Here is a 23,849-nt window from a genome sequence, read left to right as displayed (position 1 = left end):
TGACAAAGGCAATTGCACAACACTGATTTATTTTCTGGATAACTCCAAGTACTTCACCACAGCAGCTTTTCAAACTTACCAGCTATTGATAACACTACAGCAGGTCGATTTCGATTTAGTCCCACTGCAGAAATCTTACCCTTTTGCCTGTTTGATGCAGGAAGCCATTTGCTGCCAGTGTTTCCTAGTTGCTACGGAGATTGCCACAGTTGTTACTACCAGGATCAGACACCCTGACCTTACTTGTTAAAAAAATACCAACGGTGGAACATGACTAGAGAGGACAATTTGTCTGCCACGCATCCACTTAATTTTCAATTCCCTGTTGATCTACATATTGCACTAGAAGACTGTAGGGTCAGAGAAGGGATTATAAGAGGGCACAGTGTCCTCTAAGCTTTCTGCCTACTACTGCAGGGCATCATACGAAGCTACAGTTCGGATTTAGAAAAAAAAAAAGCCCACCACCACAGTGTGTGACAAATAAATTGCTTTGAAATGCAGACAGAAAGGTTGAAGCTGAGACAAACTGAGATCAAATCACTTTACAAACTTTTCCTTTTCACAATAAAGGGTAAGGATTAATGCATTCTACCCTTTTCCTGCAAAGTGTGTATCAAAAACATGTCAGAATACAATGCAGAAATCTACCTGTTAATCTCTGCTATTATCCCTTATCTTCATTTTCTCCTTAACAAACATTAACTTTTACTTTTTTTTTTTTTAATGAGGGGGTGGGGGGAGGAATAGTTAATTGCATTTTGTAGGCATTTTTCAAATCATTGCTATAAAAACAAGATAACAGAGTGGATGACTGCAATTAGGAACAAATATACAGCACTTAGGAAGTCTGTAACCATTTTCTGTACATTCTACTGCACCCACAGACTACCTGCTCTCATGCTGTCAGCAGAAATGTTAATATCAATAATCAATTCACGTACAGCAAATGTTAAGAACACTCTCTTCACCATCTTTGCATAAATGTATTCTATACCACTTAGCTGAAACCATCAACAGTCCTGACCTCCCAGTCTGTTATTCTGTAAAGACCAACCCAGAGGACAACCATTATCAAAGTCCTGAAAAATTTTTGTTGCAGGGTTTTTTCCCCCCAGGGTCAAGATCTTGACAAATCTCTTTGTAGTGTGTATTGCCCGAGCAGTCCCAGTAATTTTTAAGGGCACTGACAGCTGAAGAAGAATTAAATTTTCAATAGAAAGTAGGCTAAATCAACATTTTTAAATGGGATTAAAATATTCATCAATAAGGATGGAGCAGCACTTGCAAGACATTATGCTCTTCCTATGTTCAGCAATTGTACTTCCAAGAGCTGCTACCCTTCTCTTTATTTTCCCCCTTTTAAACTAAGTTATCATTTCAGTTGGCATCTAACAACATTCCTGGGAACGTTTAGAAAGGCCTTTTAAGAGAAACACTGTCAATTAGACCAAAAATCTTTTAAGAAAGCGCATACGAATAAACCAGTAACATTACAGAAAATGAGAGAAATCAATCTCATCAGTGAAAAGACTTTATTTAAAGCGTGCAGGTTACAATACATACAGTTACTTCACACGTTTTACATTTTTGGTTTGGTGACAATTTTAGAAATGCTTTCCTATTTCCATGAATTAACTAACTTAGGCCATTCAGATGAGATCTCCTAGTTGTCTTTTTTGTATCTAAGTGTAGTTACTACCTGCAAAATTAAAACTCTTCTCTGTGGGCTGATACTGATGTATAATATGATCTTCTCCTAAGACATGCCAGGAACACGCACATCATTAATAATACAGTGGTTACTAGGTTCCCAGAGATGATACCTTCTGCTTGGTTTAGATTGTCTTCAAGAACTGGTTTTGTTTAAGTGCTTTAGGTGTTTGGCTTGGCTCCACGACATTCTCGTCTGCCATCACAGAATCACTGTACAGAGCAGCCTGTAGGTAACTAATGTATTTTATTGCAGCACGGAGTGTCTCTACTTTGCTGAGCCGTTTCTCCAAGTACTCCTTAGGTAGGTGATGCCTCAGTTTAGCATAGCCTTCATTAACACATTTAACTCTCTGTCTTTCCCTCTCATTCCTCTTTCTGATGAAAGCTGGCCCATAGGAGTACTCACTTCTACAGTAATTATAATGGGGCAATTGGTAGGGAAAGGTGCAGGGCTCACTGTAGAAATTCTCCATTATGAGATGCTCAGACACGAAAGGAAGGAACAAATCTTCAGTGCAAGTGACCTGGTTTGGTGTTTCTGGGCACATGTGAAACGTGACCACTGGGTCAGCACAGAAAGGCCTTGCCAGCTGTACGTGCTGAGTCTCGGTACAGGTGGACAACTTGTCCATCAGGTTACAGTAGCTTTTGCCATCCATGGAGTTCTGCATTTAACCTGGAAACGCATAATTACATAATAGTTTAAACATCTCACACTCAACAGTAGAAAAAACTCACCTGGACTTACCACTACTTGGCATTTCTGGCATTTTCCAGAAGATACTTTTAATGCATTCATGACATTTCAGAATGGTGTTGGATGATTGTTACATAGAGCAGACAATGTCCCATTTGAAAGCACAAGAAAGTACATGTCAGCAACACTGATTAAAATAATTCACCACAGATTTTAAGAAAATAAAGCCACTAAAGCTGCCTAATTAAAATGGCAAACAGTATCCTTTCACCTCAACTTTAGACGTGAAGAGAATCTACCTTTACGTACTCCATATAGGCCTAGCTTGCTCAAAATCTGCCAAAACTTACATCTATACAGACAATAAACAAAGCAGGCCAACATCTGAGACATTCTCTCCACCCACATCTCCTCCCTGAAAAAAAATTAAATCTACAATTCCAGTAACAGACTCCCTATCCATACTGAAAAGCCTTTAAAGACATTTTTTTTTTTCTCTCTATTCATTTGATGCTTCATTCACTATACTATCTTAATTAGATGGAAAGTTCAGGGAGTGGATCTCAATCTTAATTTTATGTCTGTCAGGTATTACAACCATTCTACATAGAAAGGTTTACAAAAAGTATAGAGGATTAATTTCTGCTAAACCTAACATCTCTTTGGATCCTCCATATTCCTTCTCCACTGACCTGCAGATTAAACACAGAGATGAAATATTAATCCTACTGATAGAGAATGATAAAATGATCAATTTATTAAAGGAAAAAAAATGCATGTACCAATACTATTGTTCCAATTATAAACTATTGTACTATGAAGGGGCTGCACACGGTCATTGGGGCACTGCTAGAAGCCTGTAACTCAGACTGGCCTACTAAAACCACATACCCTCTCTTCAGAGCAGCATTACAGCAGGAGTAACTACTCAAGGCACACTTATGTATTTGTAAGAAAGATAATCTTGCATAGGAAGCTACATTATAGTGTCTTCCTAGTATAATTACTCAAACAGCTAAATATCAGCCTAACTATAATGATTGTTACCTAATAGCTACTTAAATAACTAGTTAATTTTTGAAGAATTACTGTGATCCAGCCTCACCAACTGCAAGCAATACTTGCCTACACAGAATCAATCCAAAAATGCTCTTATACTCACCATATACTTCCACATCTATATTTTGCTGTCTAAAACACTTCAGTTACATTACACCATCTACAACAGAAAACACACCTGAACATTGAACTACGTTATTAAAAACACCTAGATTCCATACTCACAAAAACCTTGCAGAGTTTAAAATATTCTGACCACGGTTCCATAACATAAATAGGATGCCCTTAATCCTTCACAAGGATATGGGCATATTTTAACATTTTCTAATTACTTCATACCTGCTATGTTTAATACAGAGAGAATTTTTACTCAGTATACACCTATCCTCACAACATATTCTATCAAAATGCCTCTATTCAGTGTTGTCTGTTTTTCTTACGCACATAGATCTCACAACAGAAATCCTGAGTTAAGAGTTCATTTATATATTATTTATACTGTTAGACAAGAAAGACACACATCTTAAACTGGTACTTCTGTAGGTAGGCTGAAAGCATGAACACGCATCCATTTTACATTAATATGCATACAGAAAATCAGAAGTATTATAAAATGAAAAGAGTAATCTTTCCCTTTTCTACTTACACAGGTGAGGTTATTGTACAAAAAGTTTCTACTGCTAACAACTTTAAAATATTGTCTGAGAAAGAGTCAGTTACATAGCAAACCCCCCCCATTTTATAGCAAAATATCACTACAAAACAAGAAACCAAAACCAACACAACCCCTCAAGAATACCTGCAGTATTTGTTGCTTAGTACTGACACTTCTGCTGCACAATTGCATTACATAAAACAATTATCTGCTGCCTTACTACCTGCACAAAGTGCAAAATGCAAGTGTTAGGACTGTTTGCCTTTTGAACTAGAGACTCACCAATCTTCAGATGAAAGTAAAAATCCAAGGAAACAAGACGTGCTATTTTAAGACTGATGAATACCTGAAAATATCTGAATGATATTAAAAATAAGTTAATGTCCCATTTTTATTACACCTTATTTAATAAGAGATCATATTAAACACAATTCATTCAAAAGCTACGGAAGCACAGTTACTGAATAGCTGGTAGAAGCGATTTACAAAAACATTGATATTCAATGAAGATCTGTTGCTAGATACAGCAATACGCAACTGTCTTACCTGAATTATGTAGCTTGTTCCACTGAGTCAATGACTACTGCAATTTATAGTCAATTGACAACATGCAAAGTAGCTTACAGTTAGATCTGCTCATTTCTGGTTTGGCTTTTCCACCCACACCACAGCTATGATGGCAACAAAACTCAGCATTAGGGGCTAGAAATTTTAAAACTGTATTGAACACAACCAGACTATCTCAAAAAGCAATCAGGTATGTGCTTTGTTTCCTTCCTGTATTTATTCTGTTACAGCCTATTGAAGCAGTATTTTCATTTATTGGCATTTTATACTTTAATGCTAAATATAACAGTCAGCTAGAATTTAGTTAAATACCAGCAGGGTATAGCCAAACTAATTTTAAACACAGAAAATCAGCACTTATTTAGAAGAATCTTGTGATGGATTTGTCTCCAGGTTAGAGGTGAAGACACAGATTAGACAGCTTAATACCCTCAAATTTAATCTTCATTATTCCTGCAATTTTAGGAAATTCCCTTAGTGTTAAGAAGCATAACACCATATAAAGGGTCTCTAATAAAGCCTTTATAGAGGTAGGCAGGAATTGAATGCAGTGAGCAATTGGTAGCAAGACAGACATTGTAAAGCTTTACAACACAGTATGGAGTGATCAGTCTATATAATCAAATATATATAGGCCTATGGATGCTACATGTATGAGTACATAGCTGTCCAATTGTACAGGTGCAAGAAAATAGGACACCTAACTTAAACTCTGACATTTTACAGGATTACCTTGACACTTTAGATTATCTCACTATTTGGCCCTTCTATTGACCAAAGTAAAAAAAAAAAAAAAATCACACAAAAAAATCCAAAACCAAACCATTTTATCTTAAAACTTTCAGAAGACACTGTAAGATTAGAAATACTTGAACTACCACCAGGAAAGCTACATACAGCCAGTCAAAGAAAGCATTCTGCTTCTGCTGTCCTCGTGTGGGACCACAACAAGGCTGTACTCTGCGTCCTCCTTTCCACACCAGCTTCAGGCCTCATCAGAAAGGCAGCCAAGAAGTAGAACATCTAGTAGAACTGGTAGGCAGGCATGTATTCAACAAACAAGTTACAGGATTTTTCTTTAGGGGACCCTAGGTACATCACTCATTTGTAACCAGTTACTGACTCATCAGGGTGGGATGATGAACACAGTAACTGAACCCAAGTCTGGATTTCTTTTTTTTGTCCTGTCAATCCACCTTATGGCTTTTTAGGGGGTTCTGGAAGGGGCTTTTTGTTGCTTTTTTTTTTTAAATTTAAACAAAGAACCCCATGCCTCCCCAATTAACCACCCATCATAATTCCCTCCAGATCAACTTTTTTTGGAAGACTACAGGACTGAGGAGAACAAAGCTCTGCAAAAAAGTTGCAGTCAGAGCAAATGTGAGGCAACTATGTTTCCAGCCCTGATGTGGCAGAGCCATGTGTAGGTGTAGAGTTTATTTTCCATGCTAGCCTGTCCCCCAGGCAGAACTGCACCCAGCAACATACAGTACTGTCCCATGTACCATTTCCTTCCACACCGGAACTGAAAACTCTATCAGACAATAATCTAACTACACATGCGTAGCTAAATTTGAATCAAGGATTAAAAACTTTTTTCAATTAGCCATTTGGTGAGCCTTTCTCTCCTTTATCTAAGTACATATTTCTATTCCGACACATTTTCAGAGAAGTGCTTTAAAGATGGAATTCACACACAGGGTAATAAGGGAGAAAAATAATGACATACAGATAATGCAAATCCATTTTTCAAAAATCAGTTTTATCTTTAATTAATACATTCCAAAGGGGATATATGAAAGTTAGTCATCTAGCAACTGTATACCTCTTAAGAGAGATGAGTACAGAATCACGGATAAAAAAATACACCTAACTCCCAAGATGACAGGTGCTAGAGAAAGTATGTGCCTTACACAATCAATCCAGACAAATGCAGAAAGATTTTTATAATAAATATTTCATCATATACTAACTCCTGAGACTTTACCCATGAAAAGAAAGGGAAAAGATTTTTTGACTTTAAGAGATCATACACATACAATATATTAAGCTATTAAAGCAAAATAGAACAAAATGCCAACACTGTCTTGATATGCACTGCATTTGAGTTTATCTACATCACAGTACTTTAAGTATGCAGCTCAGAGTCAGTGTCCATTTAAGTTTTACCTTAAATCTGCAAACATCACTTGACATACAAGCATCTTGAAAGTACGAGTGCAAGAAACCAAATGATGAATATAGCCAATAAGGATTCCATTCTCTGGTATGAAAACTACACAGCAAGATTTAGATTTCCATTACCTAGCATTAGTCAGCAGAAAATCCAAGTATATTTACAAAACGTCTTTACATAAAGTGATTAGTGAGCTATAAGTAATTACTGTGTTCCAAGGTACTTTTTAACCACATAAATAGTTGAGAGAAATATATAGTTAAAAACCACCATAAAGTCACAACTGTAAATAAGGTACCACAGCGGCAACCCAAGGTATCTTAGGGTTTGTTTTCTTTTCAGTTTTGTTAATAAAAGCCATTTGAAAATGTAAAGATTTTAGCTTTTGGTTAACTAATAATCTTAAATTGTTTCCACTCCAGTACATTCCTTCAAAGTTCAAATACTTTTTTCTTTAGTTTTTTTTTTAAATCAATAATGAATTATTCAAGAAAACCCTTCTGAATTGGCAGGATCAGGAAGACATAAATCAGCTCTTTCAATTAGTCCACTTCACTTCCCTGTAGTTATTTTACTGAGACACAATTAACTCAGCACAACATGACGGTCAAAGACAGATTTGCGTTGCTCTTGGACCTGTAACTTCCAACGCTGCTGGGCATACTCCACTTTGTTCAATACATTGGCGCGGCTCCGAGAACGAGCCAGCACATCATGTGCATTTGCAAAAGGCTGGTGATCCTGGAATGCCAAAAATAATTAGTTAGATCTCAATAATTCCACTGAGCAATTACATCAGTCTTTTTGGCTGTTACATTCCAAAGGATGTGGGTTTTTTTCTGGCTTGTGGAGTTAGTTGTTAGGGGTGGGGATTTTTGGGTTTGTTTGTTTTAGGGTAAACAAGCTGTTTCAACGAGCTGGTCAGTAATAATGACCAAGCAAGTCTCCAAATAGTTAAAACTAATTCAATTTCTCATTCCAAGTAACCTCCACAGGTTTCCCAAACAGACCAAGCTTCACTGTACAGTCAAACAATTATCTGCTGCCCAGAGACATCATGCCAAGCTGCAAGATGGAGAACCACAGTCTTGCAGCCATTAGTAGCTGGTGGGACAGAAGCCTAGAACAGACCCAGGTGCTGGGAGCCTCCTGTTATTGTTGTGAATGCACTTCAATTTAAAACTGAATTAAAGAGTCAGTTCTGTGCCAGCTCATGGGCATTTACCATCAGGCAGTTCAGTATCTTCACACACAGCTGCTATATAAAACCAACACACTCTGATGTTTACCAAACTAAACCTATTGTACTGAGCTGTCTAAAAGCAAAGTGTCAATACAGCTGTCTAAGTGACAGAGCTCAACAACAGCTGAGCACTTGTTTAATATTTACTGTCTGTTTCCTAACAGTACCTGCAAAGCTTTATTTTTTTAATGGTAAATAAAATCAAATTATAAACAGTAAGAGTTGGAACTGAACTTTTTATATGGCTGTTAAACTTTTTTGGACAAAGTCATGTTACTAAAGCTATGTCTGAAAGCATCATATATACAATGCACAATGAAAAATAATGTAATTGTTTTGTATTAAATGTCTTTGTATGTCTACACTTCATACTCTTTTTTCCCCCCCCCAGAACACCTTAAGACATTTACATTAATGGATACTTTGTGACATGATTGTGTAGTAGCTCAATGGTAATTCTTAGCAGTACAGAGATTATCATTAATAAATACCGACTGAAGTGATGCCTACAGGTCACAAAGCAATACATGAGCCTCACTGGGCTAAGAAATATGCTAACAGAGGACAAAAGACAATCCCTGACCTAAAGAGCCATAATCTCACCATAAAAATGTATGCAGTTAGATATACCTAGAATACCTAGGAATTTAACGGGTGACAAATCACTTCATTCACAGGGAAACTAAATCATAACAGCAACACAGTTCTACCATAAAATATATGGAGAGTACCGGACAAGCTAGATGGTACTGGCTTTCCTGATAAACAACAATCTCAGCTCAAATGCTAGCTACCATCCATCTCTATGTAGACAAGAAGGGGAAAAAAAGAATTTAAGAGGAAAGAGGTCTATGGAAGTGGCTTACATTCATCAGTTGTCACTGCCATCAATGGCTTGAAATTCAGCAACAAAATCAATGCACATGGTATTTCCAAAGTGTGACAAGGAACAATACCTCAAGAACTTACAAGAAGGCAGGCAAAGATGAGGACAAGCCATGAGGAACTTTAAATTATTTCACATTCACTGTGACAGAAGGAGGATAAATGGGAAAGTAGCAACATGAACTAAACAAGAACCTGAAGTGCTTTTTGTTCCAAGCACTGCTGCAGATACAAGCACTAGTGACTCCACAAGCACAGGTAAGGGTCACAGTAAGAGTTACAGAAATGCATGAAATTGGTTAAGATGGATCCAGAATTTAAAGTAAATTAATTCTGCAGTTAACCTGAGCTCTGCCATTGGACTCATTTCACTTCTTCCACCTACAATCAGAAAATTCTAACCTGGATTTCAAGGTATTAAGTATAAAATAAATATAATTTGTCTGAGGTATAGCATACAGGACAAGTTCATCTCTTCATGAAAGAAACTATCCAATTTGGTATAAGAATGTAGACAGAAAAACTGTCATTCAAATGCCTCCCTTTCAGAAAACAAACCAAAACAAAACCCAGTATCCTCCTAGAAATGACTGAGAAAATATTAAGGTGTCAATATGAAGACAGTTGGAATATGTCTCCATGTAATACACAAGGAAGTGCAGAAACAGTGGGACACAGCAGTATAGCTCTGTCTGAAGAACCTTCATTCCAGACAATGTTAGCTTAAACTTGGGTAACAATCATGTATTTTTTTGTTGTGAAGTCAAAGTAAATAAAGGCACAGCTGATAAGAGCTATTATCTAGGAAAATGCTTGATTTCGACTATGTAATATCCCACCCTGCAGAACAGAAATGCCTTTAAGTCAAGATGGCCAGTGTAGCCACTGTTGATGAAAAGTAGGAGAACCAAAGAATATGCTTTTCCTCAGTTTACTAACAACAACAGTCCTCACACCAAAAACACCTGGAGAATCTGAGTGCAACTCACATTAAAAATCTGCAGATACAGAGCATAGCATTCACCACTTTCGATACCTTCAGATCCATGCAGACACTGATGCAACAGGCAATCAGAACTACTGGGCTTTTAAACAGATTTTTAGAAGTGTTGCCATCAGAATTTTGTTTCACCAAGAACAAACTTATTTATCGCCTCCTATTATCTTCCTATTTATTGAAGGAATGGTGAAAATATTCTTAACGATTCTATTTGAAGATATTAATAAATGTTGTAAATATTTTTGACCAGTTCCCATTTACTTCAACAGTAATAAAGTGCTCATGTCTACTGAAAGGCTTAGGTTAAGCAGACAGCAATCCTGCCATTTCATACCCTGGATTTGGTTTCAGAAATTCTTTCTAAGGTTATGCCACACCTGAAGCATACTTTATCAGTAAAAGCAGTGCTGCATGAGGGCTCAGTATAGAATGTACATTGATGCTGAGACTTCAGAATTGTTTTAGCAGTTTGTGCAGTTCAACACCACTTTACCACCAATCCAGCTGCTACTTTAGAAAACTTTCTTCACATTATTCTATGGTGATACTTCTCCCAGGCATGCATTCATCAGATGCAGCGCCATAGTCTGTATTTTTATACTAGTCTAAGTCCCTCGTCAATACACAGATGACCTGCTCCCACCAACCAGTGCTGCTTCTCCACACTGATCAGGTACTAGTCTCACTCTAACACAAGGTTTTGTAAGGTCTTACATTCCCTTCCTGTAACAGTACTGAAGACAATTTTGTTCCACATTTATTACAACTCAAAACCACCGTGTTGGAGATTGCAAAGGCCAGTAACAACAAGAAACTGAGTCACTAATGGACTACTCCCCTCTTCCTCCCAAAAAAAGGCTGTTCTTATCTGCTGGAGTACACTATCACATTCTGGTTTCTAGCTGTGATACCAACAAATTATTTCAGCATCAATCACTGTTTTACTTCATTGTAATAATTTCTTGAATTTTTAGCATCAACAAATTCAAACTGAAACAACAGGAGATGCAACCCCTCTACTTTCTTCTTTTTGTAGAGAGAAAACTAAGCAGTAAGCAACCTGCATAAAGGTGATCACTAGCAAGACTGTACGGATCATTAACACTGAAGTTGTACCTCCTCTAGAGGTACAACACTCTAGTTGTACCTCTGAGTCTAGAGCTGGGATAACTGAAGTAATCTTCATCTTACTACTTTCTAGCCCAGTGAAAAATGAAAGAGTGGCTTCAGAGAGGTCATCACAGAGTTTTCTTTTCTTTTCTTCCTTCAGAAAATGCTTTTACACTGCCTGGCCAAAACACCTGCTCATGCCAAATAGGAATTTAACAACTAACCAGCTGAATCTTTATGTTAACCCAAGTAGGTAAGCACTCTGGTGAACTCACCCCAATGTCTTCATCACTTTGTATGAGCTGTGAATGTCCGAAGAGACGTCTCTTCAGTATAGGTTCCACCAGTGTAAGGTACACCATGTACAGAAGAAGTAGGCCCAAAATTGACAGGTATATGATGATTGTAACCTACACAATGCAAGCAGAGTTTATGCTGGAATTGTGACATTACCCCACAGTTGCTCAGTGGGAAACAAGGACAAAAAGAAGAGTACATGCAAAGTTTGTGATGAGCCTGTTGATCTTTGGTAGTGTCATCACATGACTTAAAACCCACAAACAGAGAAAAACCGCCAAACTACAACCTGGTATTAAAAGGCTTTAGGGCAGACAGATGTTAGCAGCCTGAAGCAGTTTCTTAGTGATGCCTTGCCAAAAATCTTATGCTATCCCTCTTAAAACAACTTTGTGTTTTAAATTTCATCTCAACCAAGGCAACTGTTCAGTTTGGCCTTTAAACTGGGGTGATAAATTTGGGGGTTCCTGCATGGTCTCCATTTTCTAGCACAAATCTGCATTCAGTCACTAAGAAAAACAGAAGGCAAAAAGAAATACTGAACTTCTAAAAGACCAAAAAAAAAAAGGAGTCTGTTATAAAAGATGCACTGCACAATTATTCACCACAGCCTAGGGCTCAATGGCTTCAATAGGATAAGAAAATGAAGAATACAGAAACCATCTATTAGAGCAAACATGGACAATTTTGCTTTTTAGCTTGCCAATGGACAAAGAAAATGTATAGTAAGAAGACAGCTGAATAATGAGAGGCCCTCTAAATAATAATGAAAATGAAGTCCAAAGCTTGACAAAATGCTCTAGAACACTCAGAATTTCAGTAAGGAGTAAAGCTTAATCTCGAAGTGGAGATCTTCAGTAAAGGATCTCAAGCCCATTCCTTCAGATATAGCTTGATGCTTTTATTACTCAAAATAAATTGTGAGCAACTATCATTAAAAAAAGTTAAATCTTACTCTGCTTTAGAAAAATTTTCCCTTTAAAAAGAATGTTTCTCTAGAAGACAGATATATTTACTAATCAGTTGAAGTATTTAATATATGCCAACAGAATTATATTGTTTACCTTAATTGTGACAGAGCTTCTCTCTTCATACTTGCATTCACAACGTAAACAGTATGCTTCTACATCAGGTCCAGGGACAGGCATAGGCTCAACCACATGAAGACAATCACTGAAGAAAGACAGAAACTGCTTAGTCATTTTTGAGCTGGTTTTAGCTTACCTGTTCCATTACACATGCAGACCCCAGCTGCACAAGCTGAGAAGCCACCTTTGCTTAAGTTCAGCTGTTCTGTTATAGGTATCCAAGATTTTAAAAAAGAATAAATAAAATCACTACTCTACAATTTTACTTAAGAAATTCAGCTATTGACAAGCTGCTAAACAAATTTAAGACCTTTCTAATTCAAAATGTTTTCACTTTTCAGTGAAAGTATTAAAGCTGTTAATACAACAAGTCCAAGGATTTGAATCCCAGCATGAATGCATCATTTGACACTGACGTCATGGATGAAAGTAAATTCCAGCCATACACTTCTTTCTTTATCATATTCAAAAGAGCCTTATTCTGCCCTTCCACCTTCTGAAGAGAAATTAACCTCGCTTTGCTTAAGAGAACAGAAGTTCTTTTTTTCTTGCCATCACAAGTTACAGGCATTAAAGAAAAAAAAGTCAGATGGGTTGTTTCTCTAAGCAACAAGGTAGTGAATAAATAGCATTCAGTTTTCAGCACTGGACTGAGATATGAAAGCATAATTTGACTTAAAAGATCACAAAATCTACATCAGTCCCATGCCAAAAAACATGATTGACAATTCTATGGGCACTCTATATCACAGCACTAAAATCCAGCTGCCATGAGACAACCGCTTCCACCAATAACTTAGGTCATTTTGGTCTTTCTGCTGACTCAAGCTGGTTGTTCAGAGTTCATATCCCAGGGTCCCTGCTGAGCACTGACAGAACAAAAAATCATGTTTCACCTTCATCGTGGTTAACAACGTTAGCAGAGTCAGAAGCAGGTAATGAAACAAAACACATGAAGTGACAGCAGCAGCCTAGGATTCACCACTCTGCTGGGCTAGACTACATCCCTGCAAACACATGGCCAGACATCAACTCATTGCTTCTGTTTCCTTATATTTCTTCTTTATAACTAAAACTACTGAGTGTCAAGTCACATTCTCTGGAAGGGAGTGGAAGGCTTATTTTTCTCATTTATTTGAAAGCCAAATTACATTCCTCTGTGGTGGAGTGCAGCATTCAAGCTACAGAATCAAAAATACATGCAGTTTTAATCTAGCAATTTCTGTTCATATGACTGAAAGCTTGCATCAATATGTTGTACAAGTATAGCAGAAAGCCTCTATGTAGTGTAAGTACAGTAGTAAATCTGGTACTGTGAATATATCAAATATTAACATCTGCATTTTTTTCTTCCTCCAGTTCAGTGTTTCAAGTTGTAAGGAAGTGTAAAATCTATCAAAGCCTTAGAATTTCATATTTCCTTGGACTATAATTCCATGGCAATTTTAGAGAAAAATGTAGAAAAGGCTGATATTTTTTTTCTAAACAATTTTCCCACTCAACAGCCTCTACATTATCAGTTTCTCCCTTTAACAGCACCAAGGAAGCAGTTCTTCCGGGGCAAGCCAGGCTAGTCACAAGGACAGCCTCTACACAGACTGCCAGTTCATCCAGCGTGTAGAGGGTGTCCTCCCTCCTGCCACTGCAGTCAGCCTCTGTGCACCAACACTTTCAAAGTACAAAATACAAATACCACCACTTCTCAAGTGGGTTATTTAAAACTGCAGGTGCTCAGGCACCCCTATGTTTGCCTAGCACATTGTCCATCAGGATGGGATTGCCTGCAATAGTTCCAAACCAGAGTCCCAAAGGGCAAACACTTATTGGTGTCAAAGCACCCCAGCCCATACTGATGTCAGCATAGTGCGCTGTCTGCCAGTCTGAAGCCAAAGAACAGACCACTCCAAGTAAAAGAAGTGAAGCATCTAAATAAGAGTATCATGATGCACATTACAGGCTCAACATGAAAAATTAAATTTTCATCTTATGTCTGGACAAGCCAGCCATAAGTGGTCATTATACTGTACATAATTCATAAAGACACTAAAAATTGATCTGGCTCTTGTCTCAAGGGTAACTCATCTAAATACCTAAAAGATTGTGTACATCACCCAGTTCAATAACAAGCCACTTGCACTGATGCAGAAGCCAAAGTACGGCATTAAATTTGTCTGTATGCATCAGTATCTGTCAACATAAAATTAGTCAAGCCTTCAAAGACCATTTTTCCTTCAGTCAGTATCAATACTGATTTAAAGCGAAACAGGGTCTTGTCTGCTAGTAATGTACATGCTAAGCAGTACCCACTGAAAAAAAATAATCCATTTTCATTTGCAGAGCAGTAACACTGCTACTCTGAAATGTCTGCTGCAGCTAGAACTCTCCCACTACATTTCATTGCTGCAACTTAATTTGTCATAGTCAGACTAACGCTGTTAAGATAATCATGTGAAACGAAAATAGTAATTTTGATTGGACAGTATATTTTACAGTGTTATTTCTCACAGTTCTCCTATAAGTAATCTAAGTCAAGGCACAACTCTATACATATCTGTATCACTAATTTTATTCCTATAATTATTTTTGTGGGCCTACTCAGGAGCATGAAATTTTCATAATCAAGATGCCAACCTGCTGCTACTCGTCAGACTAAAAAGCCTTTTATAAATTCTTAATGTAACTGAAGAAGAGTCAATACATCAAGCAGTATGTCACGTTTTTATAGGTTGACCCAAGAATCCGAGCACTTCAAACATCGACACAACTCTAAAACATGGTGTTTTATTTGTATGATTCACACAGACAATGACACTTAAGGTGAAATTACACAAGGGAGATATGCCAGTGTAACAAATCATCGTCAACTTCCTTTCTTCCCCAACCCCTGGCCATGCACATCAGTTCTCAGCTTAGAGAAGAGTCTCACAAATGCCATAGCTGGCCTAAATAATACAATAGAGCATGTTGCTGGGGCACAGAGATGCAAGACCTCTCTCTGAAAAAATGTGTTGCAAGATGGCTCAGGCCATCTCATAACTGCACTCTCCGGTTGCAATTCCAAGGAACAGAAGTCTCCAGAAACAAAAGTCTCTAAATGATATGATGGGCTTGAAGAATAGAGAAAGAGGAGACAATACTCTCAAGTTCTAATTCCATAGCCACGCACCCTTGCCTTTACACCATTTACACATCACTGAATTCAGATTACAATACCCTCTTCCTTTTTACTACTTCCAAGACTAAATAAACATGCAAACAAGTAAACCAGAAGACAGGGCAAAACCTACAGATTTCAAACTCTATCAAGGGACAAGGCTTAATTCCAGAATACTTTTAAAAGAAGAGTTGTAGGAAGTTATGCAAGAGATGTAACTTCTCCTGGCAGCACTGTAGAAGATTCACATATAATTACTATGGAACAAGTCTTTACCTAGTAAGACTCATTATAACTTTTTTATGGCACACACACTCACCAGTCTTTCTGTGAAACATTTTTGTTGTAAATTTGGCCTGAATGGTCTTTGTAAGGTGGGCAGATGCATTTACATCGGACATCTTCAGAATTCTGTAAAGTAAACAACACGCTTATAACAAATTATCATCAGTAACCATAGCCAGATACAGAAAGCACTCTTCACATAATGCCTGAAATATTTACCATAAACTACATTCAAGTATCTTTGAATAGTCCTACTCATGATTTCCTTCAAGTTTACAAACAACCTTTCAAAATTAATAAGCAAGCAGAGCAATTTGTCAAGTAACACTGTTATTTTAGATAGCAAATGCATTCTTCAGGAGAAAAACCTGGAGTTTAAGGTCACTTTTCTTTTTAAGAAATAACACACATTTAGAAGTTATTGATGTTGGTATACTCAGCTGTTCAATATGAAGATAACTGCGTAACACTGACAGAGTGATGAGCTTAAAATCAATGAAAGAATATTAACTTTAAATGGAAGTTGGCAAAGAAACCTCTGTGGGTCATTCATTCTGTCCTCCCTGACCACAACAGAAACAACTCCATAAGGAAAACTATTACAGGAACTAGTACAACCTACTTCTCTTAAACAGCAGCAGGACAGTGCATGGTAGAGAAAAAAGGTAAAAAATTGTCATTCCAAACAAAGGCAAAATAAATGTGAAAAATGATAGAAACCTGTATGTCTAGAACTTGCTTTTACAAGTTAAAATTTGCATAAGCAACAAGAGGCACTGCAGAAAGAAGTGAGGAAAATGAACTGTTATGGACGGGGAGAAAGAAGTAGCATCCAAAATTAACATTGAGACCACTAATGGGAAAAACCAAATTTCAGAAAAAGATCACTTTGTGTAGTATATCAAAACAGGATAATTCCTTCCTTTCCCAAATTGCATAGGAACTGAAAACTCTTTGGAGAGAACAGAGATGGTCAGCAAGGGGTTACAGATTAAATCATTCTCAAACCCAAATCAGAGTATCTTATTTAAGCAAATAATAAGAAACAGAGGATAAACATGGCTTATCTGAAGTTCAAGGCAGTTTCTAACAGCATTGCAAAAGAATGTCTTAAGAAAGATTGCTAATAAACTTCTACACTGAACTATAAGGCCAGAGTAACACTACGTGGGTACAGATCATTAAGAAAATCTTGTCAGTACTTCTGGTCTCACCACAGACAAGTCTGATAGCCGATCATCACTAAAAAGGAGAAAATTCAGACACGAGGCTATTTGGGACAATAGGAAAGACCTTCACTATTAGGAGACACGATGCTCCCAGCCACCCACGGAGAGGCTCAGATTCCAGTCCCCAGTATTAACGGCGAGGGAGCAGCAGCAGCAGCGCCTGGGGACACTCGCCCCGGGTGAGGCGGCCGGAGCCCGCGCAGGGCCCGCGGGAAGCGCCGCGCTGGAGGGGAGGCGGGACGCGGGGCAGCCCCCACCGCAGCCGCCTCAGCCCCGCACGGCCTTCCCTGCGGGTACGGCACTGTCACTTGCCGCCTCGCGTGTCGGCGGCCCCGGCCATCACGACAAAAATACACAAACTGCTGCAAACTGAAGGCCGGTGCGGGCACCGGCGCCCCCGGGCAGACGGGCCCTGCTCCATCCGGCCGCCCCGCGGGAAGCGCCGCCGCCCGCTCCCGGAGCCCGCGGGGCGGCTGAGGGGCTGTACTGAGCCGACACCACCGGCCCCAGCCTCACCCCACAGCAGGCCGAGGCGGCGCGGGGGGCGCACCGAGCGACCGGCGGGGCGGAGGAGGCGAGACCCCCAGCACCGGGAAGAGCGCCGCGCCGCGCCCCTCCCCGCTCACCTTGGCCTCGGCGCCGGGCCCCGCCAGAGCGGCCAGCGCCAGCAGCCAGCAGAGGCGCGCCCAGCCGCCGCAGCGGGCCGCCATGTCGGGCCCCGACCGCTTTATCGCCGCGCCGCCGCCGCCGGCCCCGCCGCGCCCGCCGCCATCACTTCCGCCTTCCGCCGGCCTCACGTGAGGCGGCGTCCGGCGCCGGGGCGTCCCCGCGGGAACCGCGGCGCCGCCGGAGGTTCCGGGGCCAGAGGGAGGGGCCGTGCGGGCCGGCCCCCCGCTGCCCCGGGCAGGGCCGTGCGGGGCGGCCCCCGACCGGGCCGGGACCTCGCCCGGACACCCGCCGAGCCCGCGGGGGGCGCGGGGTCCCCTGGCGGTGACGCCCGGGGAGCGCCCCGGGGTAAGCGGGGGAGCCCCTTAGCCCAGGCCAGCAGATGCAGTTGCCATCCCGGAGCGCTCGCCCGCTGCGGGGTGGTTTTTCAGAGGAGAAACACAAAAAGTATTGAAATGGATTAAAAGTGGTAACAAGTAGCACTCTAAATGAGACGTCCGAGTTGCAGATAATCCAGTTTTTCCATAACTGAACATACAAGGGCAATTTTTATATATCTTAATACATTATATACAGAGAGACTCGGAGAAGGCATCGCTAAATTCCAGCAGTGTTCCCCATTTGCAGTGTGATTGTTAAAATTATTTCCACCCACGAGCAACGTTCACATTCCCTCAGAGGCAACCAAGGTTGGTGAGAAGCAGCATTTCCAGCTGCAGACCCCTGCGATCAAGGGGTTTCCAAGTTTTACTTTCTTGGGTAGGAGCCCCCAAATCCACCTGATGCTGCCAGGGCTGGCTCCGGCCTGTCCCTGGCACAGCAGCTGCTGCCAAGGGCTCGAGCCCAGCCAGGGAAACCTCTCGGGCTCCTTTCAGCTTCTCTCACGCTTCACAGAGGAACAGCTGGTTGTGTGACCCAGCCCATTTGTGCCCGCTCCTCTTTTTTATACCTTGTGTCTTTCTTACATCTTTTTTCTGTCCTAAACTGCTAAGTAACGACACTGTACATCCTCAAAAGCTGCTCTATACCCTCTCTCCTTCCCCAGCCCCCAGTTAGTAGCTGTAATTTCATAGGAACTAAAATAATCCTTTAGATATAGTATACTTTTCAATTGTGCTATTATACTTGGTTTTAATACAGTGAGTTGTGTAATACTAACAGTGGGCATCTTGGTAAAGGAGCTTGAGTTACCATGGATACACAAAACACCTTTATTTAAAATTCAGGGGAAATTGCTAGCAGAGTATAATGAGCGTACATCAGGTTTCAGCCTTAGCCAAACAGTTTGTCTGTGTAATGACTGTATCTGCAATGGAAGTGTTCTGAAGTGTGAAGGTGGCTCTGTGTCTTCCTCACCACCCACGCTCGTAGTCTACGATGAGCAAATCGACTGCTGAGTTGAAAAACACACTGAATCTTTAGAAAAACACAGATCAAGTTTTGAGCTGAAGTAAATAACATTTCAGAGGCATCACTGCATTTGGAAGAGCTCAGTGTAGGAAAAGATTTCTACTAGATAGTCTGGTAAACTAATTTTCTAACACACTCAAAGACTTCTAATACACAGGTAATAAATGTGCTTTTGTTAGATGGCTGGAACAGCTTTGGGACCTTCAAGCCCAGTCTTGAAGCTTCCTCAAATCCAGGAACACCAGAAAAAGAAATGGAAGCTTGTGAGCCACAGGCCCTTGGTGCTGCAGGAGGTAAAGATTACTTCTTCGAGAATATGATTCCATTCTTCCCCTAGAAAATAGTAAGCAGTGATTTAGTAAGTAAAACTGCTGGATTATTAAGAAAAAAAGTACTGGAAGTTTTTATCTTAGCATTTAGATTTTTCCAGGGTTTTTTTTAAATCAATATTTATTTGTCAGCACAACAGTATCAGAAGAAAAAAAAAAAAAAAAAAGAACTATAAAGGAAAGTGATTTTAAGAAAAAAAAAAAAAATTAAATTATTGCCCTGACTATAACTGCTCTTCAGCTATCTAATCTTCTGAAGGGCTGAAGATAGGTTTTATCTTCAAGCGAGCTCTCAAAGGTTTATCTGTGGAGGCTGAGCTTTAGCAGTGTACAGGCTGCTCCCTGAACTGCTAACTCAGTCCTTATCCAACCAACTCACTTCAAGTTAATGGAGCTGAGCTCTCACATCTAATTTGCTTTTTTTAAAAGTACAGGATGTGCTTCAATAACGAGATCTGTTTTTGTTGCAGCTATGCGCTGGCCTCTCTAAGCTAAACCTTGCGCTTTGCAATCAGTGCATTTTGTTGAATTAGAAGTGAGCTTTTCACAATTTGTAGCTGCTGTCATATTTGTCACCATCATCAATATTCACACACGTAGTCGTCTCGAGAGCTGCCGGCAGTCCCTTTGATCATTCAAAAGCTCTGCTTCCGAGGCTCTGGGGAGAGTGAAACCCTGGTCCCACCCTGGCCGCGGAGGGGGTGAGCCGTGTGGGCTGTTGGGGCACTGAGCAGGGCTTTGGGGAGCAAAGGCAAGACTGTGCAACAAAGACACAGTACAGGCAGTGCATCTCTAGGTGTTTCAGGGGGGGCGAGCCACTCCAGGGGCATATCTTTCCTGCTCAGTCATCTTATAAAAATAGCTTATAAAGAGCTTTATATTTACAAGCACTGTACGTGCAGAGCGGGCTTCTGCTTTTCCTTTCCTGTTGCAGAAGCCTTCCCAAAGTAGCATCATCTCTGTAGCCAACAGTTCACTAAGCCTCCTCCTTACTGTGCTGCACAGATTCACATGCGAATAGTGAATTTTAAAACATTTTCCCTGCAAAATAACATTATGCACTGAGTGGTAATAACATCGGACTTTGTGCCGCGTCAGTTTGTTTAGGGTTGTTTAGCTCTCTGCAGCTGAACGGCCGTTCACTGTCACAGGGTGGATGTTCCTCGGGGCAGGTAGGTTAGACAGTATTTACCATAATTTTAATCATCTGCATTATGATTATTTCTTACTAATGCAAATTACCATCTTTTTATGTCAGTTCAGCCTATTCACATTCGGAACATGCCTTCTTCCCTTCCTTTTCTCAACTGAGAAAATATCTTCATTATCAACAATGATACAAAAGAAAAATCTGAAGGGATTATGTAAATAAGTGATTGAATCAGCACTTCTGCAGTCATTGCCAACATGAAAGCAATGTGACATTTGCACAGAAAGAAAAACAAAGTAAGTACAGATTCTTTTTTGTCTATTCCCTATGTTCAGTTAAAAAATTAAAATGATGGCAGCACTTGTTATTACAGCAGCCTTTACTTAGCAAAGAAGTGTGGGAAGCAATTAATTACAATGTCAATCGCTCTAAGCTAATGAGAAATTCACCTTTCAGCAGATCGGTCACCCGCATCCGTTGGAATACATTCTGTCACTGGTGCTGCATCCCTTAAAATAAACAGCACAGTTTTGTCTCAAGAGTTTCTCTTGTGGGCCAAAACCCCAGTGGCTCTGTTCAGGTCTAGCTGGTATTCCGGCCTCGTGGTCTTTGGTCTCTGGAGAACACAAAGAGGAATCGATGCCAGCGGGGTGGATGGGGTACAAGGTTTACAATAAAAGCAAGCTTTCCAAATATAGATCCTCACAGAGACCCATTACATTACAGTAATGCAGTGTAATGGCTGGTGGCTTCCTTCCATAACCAAGGCATTATTTTGCAATCTGCTGTTAGAAGTTATGTAAAGCCTTTCACAACAGAAATATGTGCATATGGAAAGGACAAGCTAGACAAACTGTCTACCTCTGTATTTCTATATTTGTATTCATATTTATGATATGAAGCAAATGGAGGGAAGTGCTGAAAGAGCTCTGCATTTATTTTATCTTTCTGTCTCAGTGATTCCACTCTTGACTTTTCTGCGGGCTGTAAGAGTTCAAGGTCCCTCTCTGCTAATGCAAGGTCAGTCAGTACTCTCTCACTGGAGCGTTTTGTTAGTGCCAGCTGACTCCCCATATCACACACGTGGGGAGCATGCCATGTTCTGCACATGGTTTCAATTAGTGATATATGTCACTAATTGAAATGCAATTCCTGGTGCATGTCCCTTCCTTCAGCAAAGGATATGTGCTGCAAATACAAGGAACAGCAGTTTGTAGATGAGACGGGGACTTCAGCTGGTTAACGACAATCTCTAAGTCCACAGCTCTGACTTGACCTCTTGCAGCACGAAGAACAGCTTCTGCATTTGTTTATTTCATCCAAAATTTAGTAACAGCCTCCACCAGGCCTGGCCCAGTCCTAACTAGGCAGGACCTCAGGCACCCTGTGTGCATTGCCCATGGGAGAGCCAAGGTCGGCACTGCTCCACACATTGTCCTGTACTCCCTCTTCTTCTCCCCAGGAGACCTTTTGCCAGAGACATGTTTGCATGGAGACAACTGTGCCCCAAAAGGAACCATGCTTTCTTCCGCATACAGAGTAATCCACTGTGATTCCTCTAATAAATTCATGCTCCCTGCTTCGTATTCAAAGGGATCAGCACTAAAAGTAAAGTCACTGTGCCAGCCATTTCATTCCAATCTTTGCTGCAACCTTCATGGAAACACCATAGCTAGTGAGAGATATGTTAAAGGCAAGGCAAGACTATGAATACAATACAACTACAGGCCTTTTTGTGGTAAAGTTTTTATTTACTTTTCTCAAACTTGTTGCTAAGCGAAGGGGCTTTAATCGACAACTTCAGCAAGTAAACTGGAAACCCCTCATGTGTTGGCTCCATTTTCTTCCCTTGTCTGCTATTTTGGTCATTTTTCCAAAGCACACATCAAGTGAGCCCTGGGTGGATGTGGGCCCCTCATTCACACTTTGGTCTTGGTAGGAAATGAGGAGCATACACTCAGCATCTTGATGGCCTGGGTCAGCGGCAGCAAGATGGTTACGCTGCAGATGACTGCTTTAATTAGGAGCTCTTTACTTTGTCAGCAGACCTGGGCAAGGCAGAATGAAAGCTTGGAGGCAATTAATTGAGTTTTGTTCTTTTAACCTTTTTTCAGTTAGCATTTTCAACCTTTCTCAGATCTTGGCTTATTACCTATTGCATTTGATCCTACTTTCACTGGTCTCTGCCGTGTAACACTAACAATATTCTTTTTTAGATACTTCATCCCTTATAATTGCAGAAGCAAGAATCTCTGTATTCTTTACCCAGGAAACCATTCTTAACCATTGCTTGTCCCTAGCAACCACAGTTTCACACAAGGTATGTCTTATAAGCATAAAGAAAATTCTAATAATTCCACATATGTAGACCTGCACAAAGGAGGTAAGTTGCATTCAAAGACAGCATTGTGCAAAGGGAATCAGATGACCACAAATATTGACACTATGGCAGTATTTTGTATTCTTAGCTTGTACGCAGTGGTGACGTACACACGGGGCTCAACCCTTTGTATTCTGCCATTAATCATCACGGATGCCAAATCCATAGGCTCTTAGCATGTGCACAAACAGTGCAAATCAAGCAAAGTCATCTAAGTAAACAAGGCCCTCAGTAACTGCTTTCTAACATGACCTTTTTTCAGAGGGTTCTTAGAAGAAACTGTGGTTCCACCAGGTGTTTTTAATGTCAGTCCTTTCACTCTGATGTCTGTGCCTAGATGCTCACTCCCTTGGTGTAACGTCTCACTCCATTCAGACCAGGAGCGACACAGCTTTCACACAATGGGAGGCTCTGGCCTTTGCCTTTCATTCAGATTAAATCTCTACTAGAGACAACCTAATATCTGGCTCTCCTAGTGCTGCTGAACAGCATTGATTTTATGCCACTGCATTGCCAGAGTTTGTGTGGAAGACACGGCATGGTGGATGCCCTACTTGCTCTGTTCCCATGACAACACCCTGCAAAGCAGCTCCCTGCAAGCTTCCCCCTGACTGCTTCATCACATCTGACAGCCGTGCCCAGGCTGCAACTTTCAACCCTGGACAACGCCTCTTCCTTCAATTAAAAAAGAAAAAAAAAAAAAGTATTTTACAAGGAAAAAAATGGTCCTTTTGAAATAGCACTGTTTTGATT

General features: G+C 40.3%; 2 protein-coding genes across 2 annotated transcripts; both read right to left on the bottom strand.

The window, feature by feature from the left end:
* Window positions 1–1,529: 1,529 nt before the first annotated feature.
* Window positions 1,530–6,346, bottom strand: ASCL3 (achaete-scute family bHLH transcription factor 3). Its single transcript, XM_074918307.1, has one exon. The coding sequence runs from the start codon at window positions 2,385–2,387 to the stop codon at window positions 1,839–1,841; it is 549 nt and encodes a 182-aa protein (XP_074774408.1). The 5' UTR covers window positions 2,388–6,346; the 3' UTR covers window positions 1,530–1,838.
* Window positions 6,347–6,437: 91 nt separating this feature from the next.
* On the bottom strand, window positions 6,438–17,952 carry TMEM9B (TMEM9 domain family member B). Its single transcript, XM_074918306.1, has 5 exons — window positions 17,788–17,952; window positions 15,967–16,058; window positions 12,470–12,578; window positions 11,384–11,518; window positions 6,438–7,611 (listed from the first exon to the last, which is right to left on the bottom strand). Exons 1-5 carry the CDS (start codon window positions 17,869–17,871, stop codon window positions 7,456–7,458), a joined length of 576 nt encoding a protein of 191 aa, XP_074774407.1. The 5' UTR covers window positions 17,872–17,952; the 3' UTR covers window positions 6,438–7,455.
* Between the last annotated feature and the right edge of the window lie 5,897 nt (window positions 17,953–23,849).

Source organism: Athene noctua, chromosome 14 (genome assembly GCF_965140245.1).
Source record: "Athene noctua chromosome 14, bAthNoc1.hap1.1, whole genome shotgun sequence".
Taxonomy (NCBI): Eukaryota; Metazoa; Chordata; class Aves; order Strigiformes; family Strigidae; genus Athene; species Athene noctua.
Note: the sequence above shows the minus strand (reverse complement) of the source record. Positions and strands in the feature narration are given on the sequence as shown.